The sequence below is a fragment of the Opisthocomus hoazin genome, chromosome 3 (assembly GCF_030867145.1).
Source record: "Opisthocomus hoazin isolate bOpiHoa1 chromosome 3, bOpiHoa1.hap1, whole genome shotgun sequence".
NCBI classification, from domain to species: Eukaryota; Metazoa; Chordata; class Aves; order Opisthocomiformes; family Opisthocomidae; genus Opisthocomus; species Opisthocomus hoazin.
Window position 1 is genome coordinate 19067482 of NC_134416.1, and position 24075 is coordinate 19091556.

General features: G+C 36.5%; 1 protein-coding gene across 4 annotated transcripts in view; it reads left to right on the forward strand.

The window, feature by feature from the left end:
* The window catches only part of CSMD3 (CUB and Sushi multiple domains 3), a 767725-nt gene that overhangs the window by 264736 nt on the left and 478914 nt on the right, over positions 1-24075 (forward strand). For 2 of the 4 annotated variants that reach the window (XM_075415663.1, XM_075415664.1), the window contains one exon: positions 13123-13431. The exons of the other annotated variants lie outside the window; for them this stretch is intronic. In XM_075415663.1, coding sequence (XP_075271778.1) covers positions 13123-13431 — 309 coding nt within the window. The remainder of the gene's footprint in view (positions 1-13122; positions 13432-24075) is intronic. 4 annotated transcript variants of the gene reach the window in all.

Below are 24075 nucleotides of genomic sequence, written 5' to 3' on the forward strand. Positions count from 1 at the left end.
TCAAAGGACGTTTCATGGTCTCAACAAACTTAATGAACATTGATAACTTCATACAAACTTAATTTTTATTTTTGAGATTCTTCTTTAGAGTGAAAATGACATGTGATCTTCTCAAAGAAATTTTTTTCCACTGTTGATTTTGAGGTTTTCTGGAAAATATATTGATTTGCTGACGTACAGATATTATATCCAAGAATGTGATTGTCACAGGAAACAGTTCAAATTGAGAGTAGAGTATTTTCAGAAGAAAAGGAAAAAAGTGGAAAGAATGTGTAGAATGTATATTATTCTGAATTTATAGTTCAAATGCTCACTTCTGAAAATAAGTGATTCCAATTTAAAGAATATTGGTTTTTAAGACACTTCAACAGATCACTATTTTTAAAAATAAACAGGGATGTTGGTGCACATGTCTGTAAATATCTAATGGGAGGTATTAATGAGCATGGAGCCAGACTGTTTTCAGTAGTGGCAAATGGAAGGATAAATGATACTGGGCATATAATGAAATATGGGAAATTCCTTTTAAACAGAAGAAACCTTTTTACTGTAAGTGTAACTGAAAAATAAAAGAAGTTTCCCAGGGAGGTTGTGGGAGTCTCTGTCCCTGTAGAGACAGAGACTGGACACGGACTGGACACTATTGTGAGCAACCTGCTTTAGTTGACCCAGCTTTTAGCAGATTGGGGTGGAGTAAACAATCTCCAGAGGTGTCTTCCAACCTCCATCATTCCATGAAAACCTGAAGTGTTCAAATATGCTCAGTAACCACTTATCTCAAATTTTGCCCTCCTTAAGCTCTGTCAGCTAAGGAACATGAGAAACATCCAAAACCAGCTGCCATTTCTGAAAATCAAATTGCTATATTTTTAGACAAGTCGATATATCTTTCTCCTGTAGAAGATGCCTCTTTGTGAGCATTTCTCTGTGCAATATAATAAACTGCTGAGGAAAGACCCTTGCAGTAACTGAAGAAGCTATTTTGGATATGAGTAACCATTTTGACTACTGAAAGAGAACTCTTTCATTACTATCATTGTACTGTGGTGCAAAATTGCCTGAAATGGTCATTAAAGAAATAAATAAGTAACTCTTCTAAGAATATATTTGAAATTTATTTTAATGTGTAAGCATTTAGCTTAAGATGTCTTCAAATTGTAAGCTAATGGATCACTAGGAGCATCTCGTAGGGAAGCTTTCACTGAGGCAAAGTTCTAGTTTTGCACTGGATGCCCTCTTCATAGCTCAAAAGTTCACTTACTGCCCTCTTGATGCTGACAGCACATAATGTTCCTAAGGAATAGCTTTATCTCTGTAAAGTGTAAGTGGATTTTGTATCAGTTTCTATACTGAAGGAACCTTCTTCCTTCCCAGAGAATTGTTTTCATCTCACTTAGGACTTGACCTTTCTTAAAAGGTATTATTTTTCAGCTTATCCTGACCTTTTAGATAAAACCAAAAAAATAAAAGAGGATAGTTTCATTTCCAAATCATTGAACTTTGCATTACTTCATAATTAACATTTGCTCTCTTTAGACATTTATTTCATTTATTTATTCTGAGCGAGAAATCAGAGAAGAATAATACTTCTTGTTAAATATAACCCTCTAGTTTTTTCTTAGGCATTGTATTTTTCACAGTGATTAAGAGACAGTATTTGTCAGTGCACATCAAGGGCTGATGGGACTCTGAGGACTGGCAAGGTGGGGACCTCAGGGGATCTGTGTAGGGGCTGACAGTGCAGGGCTTTGCAGCCAGTGCTGGTCCCACTGCCCCTAGCGAGGGAGTAGGGCAAGCTGGGGGACAGCCGGAGACAGATCCAGCCCTGGGCACAGGGAACCTCCATAGGAATGGGCACAGGACAAGGCCAGACAGGGACATTAGCCCCATGGCCAGGCAGGGCTGCGGGGAGCTGGGGACCAGCACCACTGTGGCATCACTCAGGCAGGCATTGATGGCCCCAGACTAGCGGTCTTGGAGGAATGGGTATGGGAGAGGGGAGGCCCAAGGGAGCCTGAGCAGTGCTACTGAGTAGAGATCTCAGATTCCAGACAGTGACTGAGCAGTGGTATAAGGTAAATAAAATAAAATATGTACTTGGTATACAAAAGTACAGATCTAAAGTTAGTTGGATTGTAGCAAACTTACGTAAATTAACATTACACTAAGAATTATGTTACCATAGAAGGGAAAAAAATTCTTACGGATATAACAATTCATTGTTTCCAATTACTGTTATTCCAATTTAAGTTGTAACAGTCTGATAGTCTAAATTATCTAATGAAGAAAAGCCTTAACAATAATCACAGAATCGCAGAATGACAGAATCACAGAATGTCTGGGGTTGGAAAGGATCTCTGTGGGTCATCTACTTCAACCCCCCTGCCAAAGCAGGGTCGACAAGAGCACGTTGCACAGGACATTGTCCAGGCAGGTTTTGAATATCTCCAGAGAAGGAGAATCTACAGCCTCCCTGGGCAGCCTGTTCCAGTGCTCCATCATCCTCAGAGTGAAGTTCTTCCTCATGTTCAGATGGAACTTCCTATGCTTCAGTTTGTGCCCGTTGCCCCTTGTCCTGTCACTGGGCACCACTGAAAAGAGTCTGGCCCCATCCTCCTGACACCCACCCTGAAGACATTTATCGGCATATATAAGGTCCCCTCTCAGCGTTCTTTTATTCAGGCTGAACAAGCCCAGCTCCCTCAGCCTCCCCTTGTAGGAGAGATGTTTCAGTCCCCTCACCATCCTTGTAGCCCTCTGCTGGACTCTCTCCAGTAGCTCCTCTTCTTTCTTGAAGTGGGGAACCCAGAACTGGACACAGTACTCCAGATGGGGCCTCACCAGGGCAGAGTAGAGGGGAAGGAGAATCTCCCTCGACCTGCTGGCCACACTCCTCCTAATGCACCCCAGGATCCCCTTGGCCTTCTTGGCAATAAGGGCACACTGCCGGCTCACGGTTAACCTGTCATCTACCAGGACACACAGGTCCCTCTCCACAGAGCTGTTCTCCAGCAGGTCCGCCCCAAGCCTGTACTGGTGCATCAGGTTATTCCTTCCCAGGTGCAGGACCCTGCAGTTGCCCTTGATGAACTTCATCAGGTTCCTCTCTGCCCAACTTTCCAGCCTGTCCAGGTCTCACTGAATGGCAGCACAGCCTTCTGGTGTATCCACCACTCCTCCCAGTTTTGTGTCATCAGCACACTTGCTATGGGTACGCTCTATCTCTTCATCCAGGTCATTGATGAAGAAGTTGAACAAGCCTGGGCCGAGTACTGACCCCTGCGGGACACCACTAGTTACAGGCCTCCAACTAGACTCTGCACCACTGATGACAGCCCAAGCCCCTGGCTTTGGCAACAGTTCTGTAACCATTTGTTGATTTGCCAGTTTCAACTGGCCCTTTCAAACCCCTTCCCTTTGACTGGGAAGACTGATGAAAAATCTGTCTGTGCTCCAGAGTTTCTCACTGCTGCTCCCAGGGCTCTGTAATCCTTCTTGATACTCCTCAGGCTCCTCCTGGCTGTGTCGTTGATGCCCACATGAAACAACAGCAGTGGATAATAGTTAGTGGACTGTACGAGGCTTGGTAGTTTCTCAATGACATCCCTAATATGAGCCCCCAGTAAGCTGTGCACCTCTCTAGAGTGCATCAGTTTGGGAAATGTGTTCCTCCATACCTCTCAGAAGAGAGTCACCTACTGCTATCACCCTTGGCTTTTTCTTAGTCATGCTGGTTTTTATACAGCAGCAAATTGGGCTGCCTTGCTTGGCTCCAGCATCTCTCCTGATGTGCTGGGCCTTTCCTCTTCAGTCTGCAGAGTGGTGAATCAGTTTTGCGAGGGCACCTCAGGGAAGTGTCTTCTTTCTGCTGGTCCTTGCTGTTGCAAGCTTCCATTCTTCTGAATAATTGACCCCCTTCCTTTCTGTGTGTGTCAGTAGGGGAGTTTTTGGTTGTTTGGCCGTGGACTGCAAGTCCACTGCAGACTGTGCATGGAACTAGCTGTGTAACTCCTTCTCAGCCTTCCTGATGTTACACAGGCTTCTCATGGCCTCCTGTAACTCAGCCACCTGCTGCAGAAGGTTCTCTACCTGGGCACACCTTTTGCAGGAAGGTCTGCTGCCTGTCCCTGCCCCAGGAGAAAGGTCTAGGCACTTTCTGCACTCTGAGGTCCCTTCAGCAGCTCTGTCTGGGTGGAGGCATCAGCCACTGCTGGGGTAGATGGTGCAGACCCCCAAGCCAGAGCTGTGGCCTTAGCTCTCAGATGAGTGACCCTCCCTCGCAAGCTGCCGCACAAACTGCTGTGCCACATCGTGTTTGCCCGCTCTGTTTGCAGTGTTCCCTGTCACTTGTACTCCCCAGGCTGGTTTTTCTAGGTGTGGAGGTGGTCGTGGTTGCTCTGGCAATGCACAGGACTAGAGCTGCTGGTTCCTGGTGGGTGTCTTTGCTGCCCCAGTGTTTTGCTGCCTCTGGAAAACCCCCTGTGTGCTGAGATCTGCCACTCTGCTGCAGATAGTACCAACTCCAGAGCAGCTCCCCTCAGCAAATAATCGGAGTCAATCTTAGACTTCAATTGTTCATTTTTCTCTGTTTCCTGAACACCGGCTGCTTCTTCCTCATTGTTCTTTATTAAAATCTGAAAGCTGCACATCAGGCTCCCTCAGCCTCAGTCAGTATAAAGGGCTGGTGCTTGCTACACAGTGACTACATAGCGTTGTCAGAGCTTTACTTTACACAGTATTCTCAGAGCACCATATTCCTGAAATACAAACAGGTCAGAAAGTACTCACTTGACCACTACAAGATTATCAAAACTAGTGAAAACAACCTCAGATTAACGCAAGCCTTCATGAGGTCAACACAAATCCTGTGGCCTCGTATTATTCATGGCAAAATTATTCTTACTAGGCTACAATCTTCAGAATTTCAGTATCATTCTCTGTTAATTTTACTAGACACAGGTAGAGCAAACAATGCAAAAGATGTGCTTAAGTATTAAGATTTGGTTTCTTTCATATGCAATGAACATACACAGACTGATACTAAGGTAAACTGGCAAGTTACCTTTTCTTCAGGCTTGCCTTTGCCATTTGCCTAGTAAATGAACAGCCTTTCTAAGAACCTCACACTTTTTCTAACAAGAACTAACCTATTTAAAACAAAAGAAAAAAAGTTATTACCTCTTAAAATTATCTTCCCTGCAGTGAAGATTAATATATTGGATAAAATTCTGGAGTCTTAAATTACTTTAGTAATTTTTCATACTCAGTTTGTGTCAAATAGCTCTTTGATGCCTAACACTAGATTTAGAATAGAAGATTTGGGCATTTAGCCTGCTTAGGGCAAAGGTTAGATACCTGACCTAGATACTTGAGAGCAATGATACAAAGATTTTTTTTTATATTAAGAGTAAATTAAAGTAGATTATTACTGGGTTTATCATTCATTATTTTTTCATGCATATGAACTTCATTGATAAAATAAAAAGTAGGAGTGTCAAAGTCACATCAATATGCAGTTCCGGTGTTAGGAAGCATTGTTCTATCTGGAACTGTATATTTGATGTACGCATGCTAGTTTACTTGCTTATGGCACTGAACAAATATTAGGCAACTGATATTAATATCTCTCTGGCAGTAAAAGGAAAGCGTAAATTTCATTTTGCTCATAAGAAATGAGAGATCTAGAATATAATGGCATGTTGAAGGTGACTCAAGAAACAGAATTAGTAATTAGAACCTCTAAATTTTAAACTTATGGAAACCTCTGATTAAATGTCCATGATACATGTTCACATCAAAGTATTATTTTTAAAAGGCACATGCAATATTTTACAATAGTTTTTAACTTGCTTTAAATTTCTTTTTTTTCTTAAGACAAGTTATCGCACACATACCAGCAATAAATTAAAGTCACAATATTTTCCCTGTTATTTCTTGGTTGTTCTTAAAATCTCAGAGAAGGGTGCTTTCCAAAATTGTCAAAAACCCAGTCATTAAAATCCCATTCATAAAGGAGTGGAGCAGCAGGTTCTGTTGTGGTGCATGCTCCAAGCTAAGCACAGTGGGTTATATTTTGCACTGCAGAATGTATAAAATGCATTCAGTTTCCTTTTGTCCTAAGTAGTTCCTGAGACAGAAAGAAACATATCTTTTAATTACATGGTTGCTATATCCATGGCTATGTACACAGTATTCTTAAAGATTTCTCTGTTTGATGTTATTCTGTCTTTAAAAAGGGAAAATAAATCTTTCTGTTGCAATGTGATACACAAGAATAAATTACAAGGAAATTAAATATATGAGACAATATTGGCAAGGCTTTTTAGTTGACAAATATAATAAAGGTACTCTTCTGTAAGATAACTACAAGTATATAAGGCCAATAGTTGTGAATACTTTCTATTCCCAACATTTTATCATTCATTTCTTAGATTCCTGTAATACTGTTGAAAGAGTGTCTTGAAGAATTTATGAGGTTTTTTATATGATTTAGGTGGATTCCACAGATTTATCCTGCATTGATGCACACCTCTTTTGAGAAGAAAGCAAAGTATCACTATATCTATGCAACAAATTATCATATGAAAATAAATCTTTTGTATTTCAAATCACTGCTTACTGCTTTCTCACTTATGAACATTCATTTGTGTTGAAGTTTGGTTTTGGTTTTTTTTTTTTCTTAAAAGTAACAGACCATTCAAAAAATATTTTATCACTGAAGTTAAACCAACTGAAAGAACAGTTGCATATGTGTGACTATGTTGGTCATTTTCGTATTGTTTTTTTATGAAAAAAATGTATTTTACTAGAATAGGATCTGTTATTTGAATAGATAAACGTAAAAGAACAAAAAAGTGTAGTTCTTTGTTTATGTCCTGTGTTTAGTAGATGGGAGATACACCATGCTAAGGTGTTTGGCATTTCTGTACCATCAAAAACTAGAAGGTTAATTTTGACTGCATAGAAATTCAGATTTTCAAATTTAATCAGTTTAATAAAATTAAGATACATAGATTTACCATTTTTTCAGTATCTACTTAAAAAATGTCAGGTGATCGCAAATTCACTGAGAGAAGCATCTGGAAAATCGTAGACACATGCATTCATATGTGCCGAAGGATGACAAAAGTCTTTATCTCCTGCATGCCTGACAATTTGTAGTCAATGCTTAATTGTTATTTTCAGAGTGTTCTGATATATGTCTTACTGCAGCAGTCGATTTACATTTAAATTAATACAGAAGAAAGAGAAAGAGAAAGAGAAAGTGAAGAAACAACATTAGAGAGGTTGAAAGAAGAGAGAAAGAAAAACGATGCAAGTAAAAAACAATGTAGGAGAATGCAGTAATGCAAAGAAGTGCCTTCTGGTACCAGAAAAGAAAAAAAAAATAAAATTCTGAAACAATTCACACAAATTGTGAGCAAAATTAAAACAAAAGGAAGTGAAAAGGAAATATATTAAACTTCTGTCTAGATAGCTTTTGGAGTCTTTTCTATTTTTATAAATCTAGGGATCATTGCCTGTTTGAACTGAAGTCTAGAAACTTGTTTTGAACCATGTTTTTACAGGATCTTATAGATTTCTTGAAATCCTCAGTTTTATTTCCTTCCTGAATAGGTAGGAATGGAAAATCATTTTGGTCAGAAGAATGTTTTACATCATTTCTTGAAATCCTCAGTTTTATTTCCTTCCTGAATAGGTAGGAATGGAAAATCATTTTGGTCAGAAGAATGTTTTACATCAGCCATTTATACTGTTTTAGTATTCTCAAATGTATATATGCGTTTCGGATTCCTTTCTTTTCTGTTGCTTACTTGTAAATCAGCAGAAGCAAAACTGTAATTTAAACTTAAAAGCAGGTAAATTTATGAAGAATAATAAGAGATTTATGAAATTAATAAGGCTAGAACAACATCTAAAAATATGTTAAAAGAGTCAAATAAGCTGTTATATCTACACTAACTTAGCAAAGTAACCCCTTCTTAATGGTGGGTTACTTCGAAGTTAGTTAACTGTGGGAAGGTTTTTAGTAAGGATACTAAATAACTTGACTGCAAGTCCTTGAACATCTGAAAGAAGAATGAAGATGGAATATAGTGATTACTTTTTTTGAAATTCTATACATAATTGTAATCACTTCTTTTTTTCTTTAATGAAAGATGCATTTTATTTTTGTTTAAGACTGTCAGCTCTTCTTTCTGAATTACCCATTCCAGATGGATAGAATAGCTTACTTCTTGCTATTAAGGTACACAGGAAAACCCAGGCTGACTTCATTAACACTTTAATATAGAGAGTCCCATTTAGAGTCCTCTGCATTAAGGACCTTGAACTTTGTTTGAGAAGTCTGTGGTTGGATCATATGTGTCATAAGGACTAAAAAAGTCCTGCATCTTGAATTCATCCTGAATAAACAAGATATTGAGTATTCCAATTTGCTCTCACATTTTGAGCTCAGTGTGATTCTTAGGAATTAATCAGCAAAACTAATTCTAATGAATTAGGATAGCTGTTGAACAGTAGCCTTAGATCCCATTTATTTCGTCTTATGAACAATTTGCCCATTTTCATATGTTCTTCCACTGCTGAAATTAAAAACATCTAAATTTAGAGGACGGACCATACTCTACCTAGAGTCCAGTAGCAAGTGGAGTACTGCAGGGGTCCATCCTGGTACAAGTTCTGTTCAATGTGTTTATCAATGAGCTTGAATCAGTGACAGAGTGCAATCTCACTGAATATGCATATGGGACCAAAATCTCCAGATTTGAATGGATAAAGACGTGAGCAACTGGTCTGACCTGGTGGCTGACCTTGCTTTAGGTTGTCATGACAGCAAGACACCTCCTGAGGTCCATTTCACCTTCAGTTACTCTATGATCCTGTGGATAAAAATTGTTTTAATCCCAGTGTGATACAAACCAAACTCACACTACTGAATTTTCACTCTTTTTTGATCAGTTTGATTCCTAATCAGCATGGTATTACTAACCAGTGGACAATAAACAGTGTTAGATCATTTGTTTGTTCATCAGTTGTCTCTGAAATAAAAGCAAAGTTAGAAAATCTTTAAAATTTTTGCTGAATACTTCTTTATGAATGAACTTCTTTAGTTGCATTTCAGACATTTAGTGTCGGGCTTTCAATTTAATCGAGTTATACTGGCCATATCCGTGCTTTCAGTCTGTAGAATTATAATATTTGTCTTTTAACAACAGAAATTATACTAACATACTTCATGTCAAAGTTTTATTTAAAATTACATTGCACTGGAAATATTTTCTTTCAGTTGAGTCAATGGCTAATATCTGAAAGCATGGTAATTTTGTGGTTTCACACTATCACTTTAATTTAGTGAATTAATTAATTTTCCTTAAAATCCTATATGTTTAAATCCTGTTAAAGCATAATTCTCAGTTGTATCTTATAAGAAAGAATGACAATTAAATATTAGTAGTTAATTATTTTCATTTTATGAAAAAAAATAACAATCTTAAATCATGTATTAATGCATGTTGACTAACCACTTCTGCAGAGTGGGCAAAGGTATTCGTCATCTCCCTAGATTATTTTATTCCCTTAGGGATTACTTGTAAAAAGTTAGTCCATTAGATTAATCTAATGAGAACCTCCACTCTGAGTTTTTCTGGGGTAAATTTCTTTGCTGTCATGTTTGCACAGGAACCCTGTGCATAATTGTAGCATATTGCATATGCAAAGTGTGTGCATGTAGCACAGATTCATAATCTATTTCTGGAGCTTTGTCTCAGGCAAATGTCAAAGGCTCTTGCCTCTTTCTTTACAAAGCAGGATCCTGGAATCAGGACCAACCTCCACCCCTATATAAATAGAAAGGCGTATGGGTCTTCCATATGTTTGAATTATCCACAGTTATAGCAGTTACAACACTTTTGAATAATGGTTCATTCACACTAGTTTTCTGAACTGAATGGCTCCATAGATCATCAGCTTGATCTCTTTTCATTTCCCAATAGCCGCAAATTTTTACGTGTAAATACCACTTCAAATCTTTCTTCAACTAAGTAGTTGAATTTAACACACGAAAGAACCTCAGTTTTACTGATTCTAATCTTTTCTGCATCCACAGGGATTCATTTAGAGAAATGGTCGTCCAGTTTAGTAGGACTCGGACTGCTTTAGTCTGGGCTGATCAGGTTCCCTTTCTTTGTGAACCCATGCCCCAAGCAACACTCTTTCTTGCCTCCATGCCTTTATTGCTTCCTCCCATGGTGCAGTGTGGCAGTTCCTTAAGCCTCAAATTTTCTCAGTTGGTGATTGTAAATTCAAAGTGATGACCTACCTCTGAGTTGACCCCACCTGACTGAAAATTGTTGGTTTAAACTTCATCCAAAAAGCAGAAATCTGTCTTCCTTTCTTCCTTCTTGTACGATTTCTCATTGCAGGATTGTCCTTTTATATATATATAAACATATATGTATATATTTTAAAACCAGAATATTAAGGGAAAATAATATGTGGAGGTTTTTTTTTTTTTTTACATCATCTAGGAAATGACAATTTCTAAAATAGTCTCATTGACAAACTGAAATGTCAGATTTGGCTGCAGATGACTGAAGTGGAGAGTATGTTACGTTGCCCATACACATACGTGTTTCAGTTGGTCTAGACCTGTTTTTGTAGAATACTAAGACATGAAAGTTCATGCTTTACAGAGTACAAATGATATTTAAGCAAACATGAATGCATCTATTCAATGCAGTAGCTGATACTTACCTGATTGTTTATAAATAAAATTAATTTTATATTAAAATCTTCCATGTAAATCAGACCACACTGTTTACCTTTTACTGATCTTCTGCAAGAGTTCTTTTTTGCTGTGTAAGTGGATGTGGATGCCTAACAAGTTAGTTGTTTCGCGTGAATGTTACCTCTGTATAAAAGTAGTACAGGACTTCTCAATGTATAAGCTTTGAAGATTTAAGTAAGAATAATATTTCTTATTTTTTTCTTTTGAGATGAACTTTCCTAGCTTGTTTAATTCTTTCAAAGTGCTGTGCGTCTTTAAATCATTAGGATATAACATGCCATTTGGCTGAGATTCTGAATATGATTTTGCTTTGAGCTTGATAGTAGGAGCAAATGACTGCTTGTTGCTGTATATTTCTTTGCATGACAAAGATGCATTCACATAGATTTTGCTTTCATAGCAGTGGTTACGTAACATGCAATAAGATTTCTTTCTTTTAATCAACATTATCCTAGTCCAAAACATCTCTTGACCATACACTTGTATTTTCTGTATTTTAATTCTGGTAAGTTTGTCAACATTTATTGTATCCTTCATCATAGATAGTCTGGTCTTTTGATATTATTCATTGCTGTGACAATTCTCTTCTTATATTCTGAAATAAAGAATTAAAAAGGTCTAGATATTTATTAGTTACTTATACCACTGTCATCATTAGAAAGCAAGTAGTTTTTGGTTCTGTCTCTGACACATAAACCTGGAGTTTTCCCTGGTGCTGTTAAGGTTGTTTAGTTTTGCAAGGGGAACCATCACTGTATGATTTAGAAGTGCTGTACTACAAAAGAAATATCAAGAAATTAAATGTAAGACAGCAAAAAAAAATATGTACCACACCAGTCCTATCAGTTGTCTGTGTAATTCTTAAGTATTCTGTTATGGTTGGGTTTTTTTAATAGCATAGCAAAATATAACATTTTCAGCCTAAAATTTCTGCGATAAACAAAAAAGACTTCATTAGCAAGACTAAGTATTTTTTACTTTAGAATCTGTTCCTTTTATTTATACAGCACATTTGATATTTCTGTCAATAGATTTGATATACCTTGTGCATGAAAGGTACCGTGCACTACTCAGTTTCTCTGGAAGTCTTATTTCTATTTTCTAACACATAGGTTCTTCTAACAGTGCAAAAACTCTGTTTTTTTTCCATCCTGTCATTACCCACTACACATAAAGGACAAGTCTCAAAGTCTGTGAGAGGACAGCTCAGAAGTAAAAAGACAAGTGTGGAATATTATTATTTCAGTGACTGTTCAAGAGGCCCCTAATCATTATTATGGAACAAAAAAGCCATGTTTTAAAGATACTAGTATAACATAGTATCGTTCATGTACATCAGCTTTGTTTATGCTAATTTGTTATTATGAATTTTATTATGCATTGCCCAGTCATTTGTTTGTTCCAGTCAAGATGGAATTGCTACTGTGTTAGATGTTCTAAATGCTCAAAGGTGAGAGACTTGGCCTCCAAACATTTGCAGCCAAATCTGGGGAATGGGGAAGGATGAAAAGATTAACAAAATATTAAAAATTCCCACATTGGTTATGTATTTTAGCTACTTGACAAGTTAGAACTGTTGACTTAATGTTTTCACAAGCAGTGCACAGGCAATTTTTTAACTCATGAAACATTTTGTGGATGGGTTTTTCTTGAGTAAAATAATCTGGCTTTTTACAGGAATCAGAAAGCAAAAAGAGAATTACAGATTCAGCCTTTCTCCACTATCAAGTATAGATGATTATTCTTAGATATTCTGTTTTAAAATGTACCTTTTACTGTCCATTTACCCTTGGCCTTGTATCAAGTTTAAATGAGCTTTTAGAGCCCTGTCAAGCTTTGATGAAAGGAATCAAATGTATGAACATATTTGGCAGCCTTATTAGCAGTTGGAGTACAAAAGCTTTGCCTGCTACCTAGGTTGTTACGTAATGCTGCTGTATCACTACTCAATAGGGCAGTTAACACTTTTCTACACACAGGGTCCCTTTTAATGACACAGATGTATATTTTGCTTTAGCTGTGCTGATTTCAGGACCGACTTTGCAGCGGTGGAAATTATGTGCTGTCATTCTGACTGATATAAAAGTTTATACTCTAAGTTTTTGAGAACATTTACAGCTAAACATATAATATCACTATAATTACAAAATGTTCACTAGAAATTAAAATGTTATGATTACTTCAAACTTTTAAATAAAGCATATTGTCTTTCTTCTTTTCATGTCAATTGTCTTTACTATGTTAAACAGAGGGGAATTTAATCTCTTAGGTTGCTCAGGAAAACACAATTCAAAAGAAAATGTTAGCATCCAGTGCTACTGTGTGTCCCACAGGTTCTTCCACTTTGATCAAAACTGCCTCCACTGGTGAGTTAGAGGAGCGTATTGCGGCCACTACTGGTGCTATTACTGTTGCTAGCACATCTGCTGATGTTGCTGTATCCAGTGCAGTGACCACCTATAGACAACCTTCTGAAGAACAACAAGTGCAAACTATGAATATAAGAAAATCAGTTCTGGAGTCGGCCACTTCCAAGGAAGCACTCTCCCTCCATCAAGCAAATTTACAAAGCTCAAGAAGACGACCAAGAAATGCTGAGCAGATAGAAAGAACTAAAGAACTTGCAGTTGTTACTCATAGAGGTATTGGATATTATTTTACTTGTGCCCATGTAGTTATGGAAAAATATTTTGTATAAATTAAAAGTGAAAGGTTAGGTATCCATTCAGAAAATATAATTGAACCAAATGGGAAAGGGATTAAATCTGCTTAAAATTGAGGTCTAGTGGGGCAGCCAGATGGAAAAAATAAATTAATAATAATACTTTTGTAGTAATTTAAATTAATTTGACATATGAAAAGACAAAAGGGAAAGATAAGTAGTTTTCTTTTGATGTTACGTATAGCTTATATCATTATATGTCACTATAAAGCCTAGTGTGAGATATGATGAAGATTAAGCACTTTAGATTAAAATATTAATCTATTCTTCACATGTGTTTAAATTTAATCAGTTATAGCATTAAATATGCACTTTATCGATAGAAAAAACTAATAAGTTTCTTCTAAACTAATTGGTCATGCAGTTTTAATCATCTTTCTTCTTCTTAAATCTTCAGCAAAATTTTGGCATGTTAAAACTTCTGTACATTTTTGTTCTATCAAACATGAAATCAATGAATGACCAAAGTTTAGAACAATAGGGAATTCAGTCTCAGGTATTAACATAGTAAAGCTAAAGATTTTATATGTGCCTATATTCAGATAATTTGGTCCATATGCTCAAGTACTTAAAATAAACAACACTTGGAGTATAAACAAAGCATTATTTATTGTGTTAAAAGGTAAATTATGATATCTGAAACATGAGGCTGAGAAACAGCAATACTGGAATGTCTTAATTAGCTTAGACATTCAGAAACAAATTGCATGTGGTATGTTTTTACACATACACAAGTTCAGGGAAAGAGCAGTTTAATTTTGCAGGTTAATGTTGTTGAATATTCTTCATTATATATTTTTAATTTTTATTGTGTGCTAAGCCATTTTTTCATGTTAATCTATTGTGCATAAAGAATTTATAAACACAAATATATGGAGAAGGAAAATGTTTTATAACACAAGAAATTTGTAGAAGTCTCATTATATGGTTGATATTTTGTAAAGACAACTTTAGATTGGAATCTGTTGTCCTACTGGATAAGATAGTGACCTAGTATAAGTTATTGTAGCTTCATTCACTAACCCCTATTGAAACAGCATAGCTACATTTCTACAGAATTTTAAAATATTTAAGTAGGATAACTGAAAAACAAGCAATGTATTTGGTTTGCACATGAAACAGAAATCATTAAACAGTTATTTATGCTTCATTTGCATGAATTTCAATACAAATCTTCAATATTTTTGTGGTTGTCAACAGGTATAAATTAATTAATATAGACTGGTTTGTACTGATTATGTGGCTATGCGTTCATTTTAGAACATCTTTGATAAGTTAAAAAAAGCTAACTTTTTTCTAGTTATGAGGGAGTATCTGAGGGCCTGTAATAACCTCTTCTAATTTAAATATGCGAGAGTGTACTCATTTAGCAGTTAAATTTGGTGGTAATTGGGATATACATGCAGTTTCTTCCATCTCCTGTTTGTAATCTTTACACTACGATGTCCTCTCCACTGTTTCCTCTCTGTCCTTTTCTTCTCTGACCTGTCCTTTAATACAAGATATAGGTAAGGCACTACTTCTGAAATACTTTGTCATATTAAAGTGCTAAACCTTACCTTATTAAAAAAAAAAAAAAAGAAGTTAGAGACCAAGATATTGGTAAACTAATTTTCAGGTACTTATTTCCCACATACTAGAGCAGTACCACAGTACTGAAAGGTACCATAGCCCACATACAGATGAAATCAACCTTATATAGACCTTACTGGAGAAGAAAGACCATATCTACTTCTGCGTGCAGCTTATTCCCTCATACCACATTTAAAGTCTCAATTTTGCTAGCGTTCTTTGTATAACATCTTTTAAATATTTTTTTACTGTATCATACCCACAGAAGAGTGTATGCTTATGTGTATATGCTGTTAGAGTGAGTATTCATGTACTGTGTAAAAAATTACCATTTTTGCTTGCAAACACCAATATTTCATAGTATATTTATAATAGCCATGAAAACCTATCAAATTGCCCTTCATCAAATAACCTGTAATGGTCTTCCATAAAATATTCCTCACTACAAAGACACAGACACATTTTGAAGAAATGTTTGTGAATGTGAGACTACTGTTAACTGACCTGAAGAAATTTCCGTTATGAGGCGATATTCCACAGATGTTTATATAGAGTTTTCTGTAGGTTTCTGTTGAAGTATTTTAGCATCTCTTGAACCATGAAATATTCTCAAAAGTATAAAAAACTACTTGTCTTGCCATGCATATTAAATTACTATGGAACTATATATGAGCTACTGAAGAAGTTTATAGAAATTAATTTTCAAATTTTTTCTCTATTTATTAGATAGTAAAAATTAATTTTTACTTTGGAAATGTATTTTTCCTGTGCTTTTGATCATAATCTAAGAAACGCTCCCAAAGTTATGCAAATTAATTAATACTTGAAAAGATAAAATTTAATACACTAATCATAATTTACTAAAAGTTGCTAAATCATATATGTCTATATTTAAAATGTTGAAAATGTACTGTACATGCAGCCTTCACTGTGGGCTTTTTTGAGAATGTTGCTAGTGAGATCAGAATAGTGCTGTTTTATGATACGTTGGCATTGGTGCAAAATGAGAACTATAAAAAAAAAGTTGTACTGTTGACTTCCATAGATTGTTCTATGACTAAGATCTTTTAAAATGAGTAAATGATAACAGTACTATTTTGCTTGCTAAATTGATATTTTTTGAAGTGTGTATATGATAGAGATCTAGAGAGAGAACTAGAGGTCTCTGCCTATCTGAAATTAAACTGCTAGGTGTAAATTAGTCTAACACACTCACTGTCTGGACTTCAACAATAGTTGTAGGTTGTGTCAAAGGTTGGCTGAAGAATTTCTTCTCTAAGCTTATTAGTTAGAAATCATAGAAGATAAGAAGACGTTGTGTTCTGACTATTTAAGAGAGGAAAAATGAACCTTAAATGCATTTGTTGATATACTTCCATTAGAAATACGAATGTACAAGTATCATTTTATAAGGCAACAGTGAGATCTCATGAGGAATACTGTATATGAATATAGTTCCTGCATCAAAAATAATTCATACTGAATCAGACAAATAAAAGAGTTAAAAGAGTGTTAAATTGTTTTGACCATCACACCTTACAAAATAAAATGTAAGATGGGATGAAAGAAGTGTTTCAGGAGGTGAATTCCAGTATGTGGAGAGCTTAAATAAGGAAAAATGGGTAGGTAATATACAAATATACATTAGATATATTAGATGCACTAGGGAGAGGAGTGAGAAGAAATGCTTGTTATTGGAAGGACAAAGCCTTCTGGTAGCAGGAGGGAGTAGATGAAGTGTTAAAAGCTTACTTCTAAGATGGAACTTGATAGGCTAATGAAAAATATATTTAGTTATCATAGTTGAAAGAGAAACACAATATCTTTGGTGTCCTCACTTCTAACGAAACCAAGCACTCAAACTGAGGAAAGTGTATCTCTTCCTCTATTCAGAAGTAGGGGGAAAAAAAAGGAGCTACCTAACCACTTTCATTCACTTAAATCTAGAAACTTCAAATGTCGAGCATTCAGTAGCAATTTAGCTGGATACTACATACCACATGTATTATCTGTCTTCTTCAGATGTGAAATCAGGAAGGAATTTAAATGCGATTTTTTCCCTTGTTTATTCTCTGTTTAAGTATTTAAGTACTTTTAGCTTGACCATAACTGTAATAGTAGAGGATAATCTGACATTTTTGGTATTTTCTACCATCCATGTTTCATACACTAAGAATTCAGTTTAGTAATGCTGTTAGTGCTACCAGATTGTTTTATAATTTGTATCAACTGCATCATTTCTTTCTTAAAGCTGTAGAAATTTTATTTCAGTATATGCAAACATCACGAGAGATATTTTAGAACTTTCTCTTGGGAGCGCTTTTATGGCATATTTGTGCTGTCTAAAGATGTGCTAAGAGGTCCATGTCCAAATGCTAAGTGGACATTTGGACCGTGACCTTAATAATCTGCTTTAGCTTTTTGTCACCCATGAAGTGGTCAAGCAGTTGGACTAGGTGATCATTGTAGCTCCCTTTCAACTGAATTCTATTCTATTCTATTCTATTCTATTCTATTCTATTCTATTCTATTCTATTCTATTCTATTCTATTCTATTCTATGTGTTTATTTTAATATGGAAGTACATATTCATCCTAATTAAATATCCCTTAGAACAGTGGCAATCTTCTGGTTTCAGTGGCAACAGAGAAAAACGAACACAAGGATTTCCAGGTAATTCTTAAGATCGAAGCAAGGAAAGAATAAAATAAACATGAAAGCTGCTGATGTTGATACAGCAGAGGTTTCTATTCTCCCATATAATTAAGAAGTATCCTTGATCTACCAGTGTCAAACTAATCCAGTCTGGTTCTCGCTTTTGCTGACATGATATTACACTTCTGGAGATTTTAAAATGATCACAAACTGAGTTTATATGATTTTACAAATGATTGTAAACATTTTTTAAAACCACCTTTGTTCTACTGAAGGAGCCGGCAGTGTGCCCTTGTTGCTAAGAAGGCCAATGGTATTCTGGGATACATCAAGAAGAGCGTGGTCAACAGGTCGAGGGAGGTTCTCCTCCCCCTCTACACTGCCCTAGTGAGGTCCCATCTGGAGTACTGCGTCCAGTTCTGGGCTCCCCAGTTCAAGAAAGATGAAGAGCTACTGGAAAGAGTCCAGTGGAGTGCTACGAGGATGATGAGGGGACTGGAGAATCTCTCCTACGAGGAGAGGCTGAGGGAGATGGGCTTGTTCAGCCTGAAGAAGAGAAGGCTGCGAGGGGACCTAATATATGCTTGTAAATATCTGAAGGGTGGGTGTCAAGAGGATGGGGCCAGACTCTTTTCAGTGGTGCCCAGCAACTAGACAAGGGGCAACGGGCACAAACTGAAGCATAGGAAGTTCCACCTGAACATGAGGAAGAACTTCTTTCCTCTGAGGGTGATGGAGCCCTGGAACAGGTTGCCCAGAGAGGTTGTGGAGTCTCCTTCTCTGGAGATATTCAAGACCCGTCTGGACAAGGTCCTGTGCAGCCTGCTCTGGGTGACCAACACCTACCATTGTGTGATTCTGTGATTCTGTGAATTATCTCCAATCAAGTCATTGGAGTTTTGTTCTTTGTAGTGAACCTCGACTTCTACCCCAGAAATGAATAAGAACTAACTCCTGTCACGTAAGACAAACTCAGTATAAATAATTTACAGTAACCGTCTTTTTTTTTTAAAGGAAGAGCCAAAAGTTTTGGCTATAATTTTTAATTAGCAATTAAATCTCTCCCAATTGCAGTGTAGGCAATTGAACAGTGCTTTAATTTCGTACACGGAAAAATGAAGAGATAAGATATTGTAGTCTTTTTCCAATGAACTGAATATTTGCAAGGAATATTTGGAATATTGACAGGTATATAACTATATGCACCAAAAAAGTCACAAAGGGGAAAAGATTGAAATCCTTTTTAGACTTAATTGATTTTAGTTTAGCATGAAGAAGTTCTGGATTCCAAGACAATACCCATCCTAAAGGGATTTCTTAAGTAAACCTTTGAGCTATAGACACAAAAGAATACAAGGCGCAGTGTAACAAGACCACTGGTACAGTTTGTAATTCATAAATGAAATACAGAAAAAAAATCAGTTTGAAACACAGATATAAAGATCGGAGAAAAACAGCTGCTTATCAAACTCAAGTAGTACGAGGAAATCTTAATGGATGACACAAGTCATCAGGTAGCTATTAAAAAAGTGACTTAATGCTTTCCTTAGGATCTTAAATCCCATTTGTTTTCAAGAGAATTTTAGATTCAAACATATTTCAGTACTCTGAACATCTATTCTCTTTCTACAGAGCAAAAATGTCATCAAGCATTTGCAAATTTTTAACCATATGTGTTCAGTTTGAGGATGAAAGCATAGATATTCATTTTGATGATTTTACTTGGGTATTTGTTTTCAAAATTGTATTCATTTTACTGATAGGTTCATTCTCTTTTCTTTCTCTATGTTTTCAGCTCTTTTTTTTTCTGACTTCTTATAAAGTTTTATCATTTCTCTATCCTTTCCCTTTTATTGTTTAAGAATATTTATCTATCGCATCTTGCTTTATACTTTTTTATATCTGAGTTTATATAGTATCTTTGTAATAGCCAGGAAAAAATTGAATCAGGGAAAAAAGAACTTGCTGATGCGTGTTCCCCATTAAACCAGCATTTCTTTTTGCTGTGTGTTACATCAGAACTTCTGATGGAAGTAGGCAAGAAGATGTTTTTAAAGATTTTTAAAATTTATTATGAGAAATTAAACCAGATGCTAATGAAGCTTTTGAAAAGGAAAGGATTTAAGAGGAAGTTATTTAATTCTTGTGATTTTTTTTTTAAGATTCAGTGAATAGTAGAGAACTGCTTTGGAATTATTTGATGTAAACTTTTTAAGGATTTGTTAGAAAAAATACTAATATATGCTAATTTTTATGAGGTTTATTCAGAAGCTGGAAAAGGAAAGGAGGAGCAGGGAAGGAGAGGTTTTCTGAATTGCTGCTAAAGATTTTTAGGAGTCAAGTAGGAAATCAATGTGCATATATCCTCAGGTGTTTTTTTGTCCGAGACTATTTTTTTTTTTTGTGGATGAAACCCAGAACTACAAAAATGGGAGTCTGAAGAAAGTCTAACTTTCTAATAAAAAAAGTCTGCATGTTAGAAGATTTGTGTATTTTTAAAATTTATTTTTGAGAATAATTTAAAAAATTCTAAGAAATGCTTACTGTGTAACACAGATCTAATTTAGCACTCAAGCATTTACTCAATGAACTATATCTGTTCAACATTTCATAATATTTTTGGGAATACCTGTTTAATATGTGCAGAGTCACACACATGTGTTCTGTTTGGTGGATGAACTTTATAACCCATAGTTTGTTAATTTAAAGATTTTTGTTAGAGAAAAGCTGAAAATAATGACCTTTTGACATCTTTGCATTTCAAAGAAGTCGTAGGAAAGGAGATCAGTTTTCATATAATTGTCAAGTCCCGCGTGATTAGAAGGAAGACAGGCAAAAAGAAAATCAGTCATACTGTTTTCAAGAAATGAGTTCTGTTAATGTTTTCTTTGAATCATTGCTCCTTATATTGCCTATTGATTTTAGTCTCCGAACTTCTTATTTCTCTGTATTTTTCTTGCAGTACCTGCAGTTCTTAAGTGTTTTTCATTATATTATACTTGTTTAGTTCTATAACTGGTATTTGTCTTCTGACATGTTGTGTCACTCTTTTCCCTCAGTAATTCCGGTTTTCTGATTCTGACCAAAACACATTGGCATAAATCAAATACACTGTTGTTAGAATATAAAAAACAATTTATCATTAGTATAATCATACATTACTTTTAAAATATATATCTATTAACCACTCTTGTTTTCTTTTAAACAATTCTTTTCCAAAACTAGAGAAATATGAGATACATATAATATAGAATACAATAGCAAAACTGCGATTTTGACCTCGGCACAGAGTCTACTTGGAGGCCGGTAAATAGTGGTGTCCTCCAGGGGTCAGTACTGGGCCCAGTCTTGTTTAACTTCTTCATCAATGACCTGGATGAAGAGTTAGAATGTACCCTCAGCAAGTTTGCTGATGACACCAAGCTGGGAGGAGTGGTAGATACACCGGAAGGCTGTGCTGCCATTCAGCGAGACCTGCACAGGCTGGAAAGTTGGGCAGAGAGGAACCTGATGGAGTTCAACAAGGGCAAGTGCAGGGTCCTGCACCTGGAGAGGAACAACCCCATGCACCAGTACAGGCTTAGGGCAGTGTCGCGTTAAAGGGGGGGGGGATAAGGGGAGTCTGATATTCAACTAGCCTGTCAGAGCCATTCCAAAGAGACTTTCACTGAAACAGTTTCGCAAAGTTGAAACAATAGGCAATTTATTCAAGCGACAGTTATCACAGATTCGGAATTGCCGTTGATAAATTCACTGTCTACAAAAGTTGAGCTCAAAGTAATAGTTTAGCGCTTTAGTTAACAATGTGTTCCCGGGGATACGTCTGACAAAGTCAGAGGCGCGACTCTTAACAAAAAGGCGTCCCTTCTTGGGGGGGGAAGAGAGGTTCAGGCCCGTTGACCCGTCCGTCAGGTGGAGTTCTCGCTTGTCTCCTCCTCCCAAAGAGAGTTTTCAAGTGCCAATTTTTATATGTTTGGAAGTCTTTTTGCGAGGTGGGACTAAGTCAATTATCGTATATCGATTGGCTGTTGGCATGGAATGTCGTGTCGTCAGAAGTGGATCTCAGCAGTGTGACACGCCTTCGGAGCGGGCATCTTGGTATGTGTATTCGGGGGCCATCTGTACTTTATCCAAAGCAATCTCTGAAGCAATCCCAGCCTCCGCGGTGCCCCACAGATCACTGAGTTTACAGTGATGGGCTATCCCCCCTTACTTGTGTCTGATAAGATAAGCAGCAGTTATTTATTTCTTTTGTTAGTTCTTTGGCTCTTGATGCCTCAGTCCCTTTGTCTTTTGTCTTGCATTCGACAAGTCCAGCACGGCCATCGATTACATTATCCACCCCGTGACTTTAGTCACATCTCGTCAAAAAGGAATATTAGATGAATTTAGGTTCAGACGGGTTGAAGGGCTCATCTTCCTCCCTAATAGGAGAAGAAATTAAAGGAACATAATCAGGGTTATGAACTTTAAGCATTCTAATATGCGTACTAAAAGTTTTAGCTAGTGAAGATTGTACACATGATAAACCCACACAAATAACAATAAGGAGTACAATAAACATCAGCACATATTGAATCAAACTTTGTATCCATCCACTAATGTTTAGTCCAAGTCCATTAAAAACTTTCGAGATCCACCCCGTCCATTCCCAGGGCTTCTGCTTCATATTTTCACGGAGTTCTCGAGACTGTTCCGCAATCTTACACATTTCATCCATGGCTTGATGTAAAGTGACGGATACATTTGGGATAGAAACACAACAGGTTTCATCAGGATAGGAGGCATTTAGCCATCCACAAACACCACTTTCTTTTAACAAAATCATATCTAAGGCTAATCTATTTTGTAGCGTCCTTTTGGATGTAACTTGCAGCTGCAAGTCAACTGCATTAATCGCTGTTTTTGTCCAGTTTACTAGGGATTCTACTTGCCATGTCAAATTTTCTATATATAATCGATTATTGGTTATTACTGTCCAATAACCCCAAAAAGCTTTCATTCCCAAGTTTATTCTCATTGCTGGTGTATAATAGCTCGGCTAAGCAAAAAGATTACCATTTTCTTGCATAGAGTTCCACATTTGTGACTGTCTTTTAGCTCTATGTCCTCGTGATTTTGTTAAGGATTGAATGAAATTAAAAGCTATAGTAGGACACAAGCTTGGAATACCTAGAGTACATTCTAATCCATCCCAGTAGGGTTCAATGTAGTCTGATATTTGTCCATTAGAACACACCCATACAGTTTCAGGCGGTGCAGGCAGCATTAAAGTGCTACACGTACTATTTTCGAGTCCATGGAGGCTATTATGTCCATTTAGATAATGCTGGAAAGGAACTCAGCATCTTTTGGCCTGTGGCTCAGCATTGTTGCTAGAAACTATACGATATGCCCATGTGTTAACCTGTTTGGGATCCACTTTTATCATACACTCTGACCTTGTCTTAGGGATTGGAGCACTATAATTATGACATAAACATACACTTCTTAAAGCATGGTAAAGGTCTGCTACCATCCATACCCATGGGTAGTCATCAATATTAGAACAAGTTATCTTGTTACTGGCCCTAGTGGCGTGGTAATTGGAGGTTTTTCTCCCCATTGTGTAAAACGAGTTCTATGATCAGCAATAGTCCACATACAAGGTACGTCATTAGATTGTGGACTACACTTAGATCCATAGTTTGAGGGAAATTCAATACACCATTCAGCTTGTACTGGAATACTGTCTTTAAAGGTAATAGGTACACCCCAGAATGGTCGAGGAGGCTGGTCAAGCCAGGGTACCTCCGTGCAGTCGATAGACAATTTTATCTTGTTGTTTAAATTCAGGAAATTTTTGTCAAGCTCTCGAGTGCAGTTAGAATTAGACCATATGTTGGTATAGTTAAGATTTGAAGGATAAGTATAATGTTTGTAGGTAATTCCACTTCCCCATGGTATGGAGATGGTATCGTCTTTCATTTCCCATAAATACAGCAGTGCTCCTTTTAAGTCAAGGGGAATAACCATAAAAGGGAGTCCCTCTGCAGGGGTTGTTGGCAACATAAGACAAGTGGTTCCCTGAGTCCAATTCATCATTCTAAGAAATCCTTGTAACAACTTAAAGGCTGTGTTTTCCTCTATCATACCCAAAGACTTTATTGTTTTTTGATTATAATCTCTATGGAACACATGCACAATTATTACACCTAATATGTAAACACACGTTAAACTTACACTTATTTGTCTACCACTGCCAACGCATGATAGAAGATTCATATTGACAATTCTGTAGTAAATTATAACTATCAAAACCACAACAAAATAAAGCTATTTTGCATTATAAAAACAG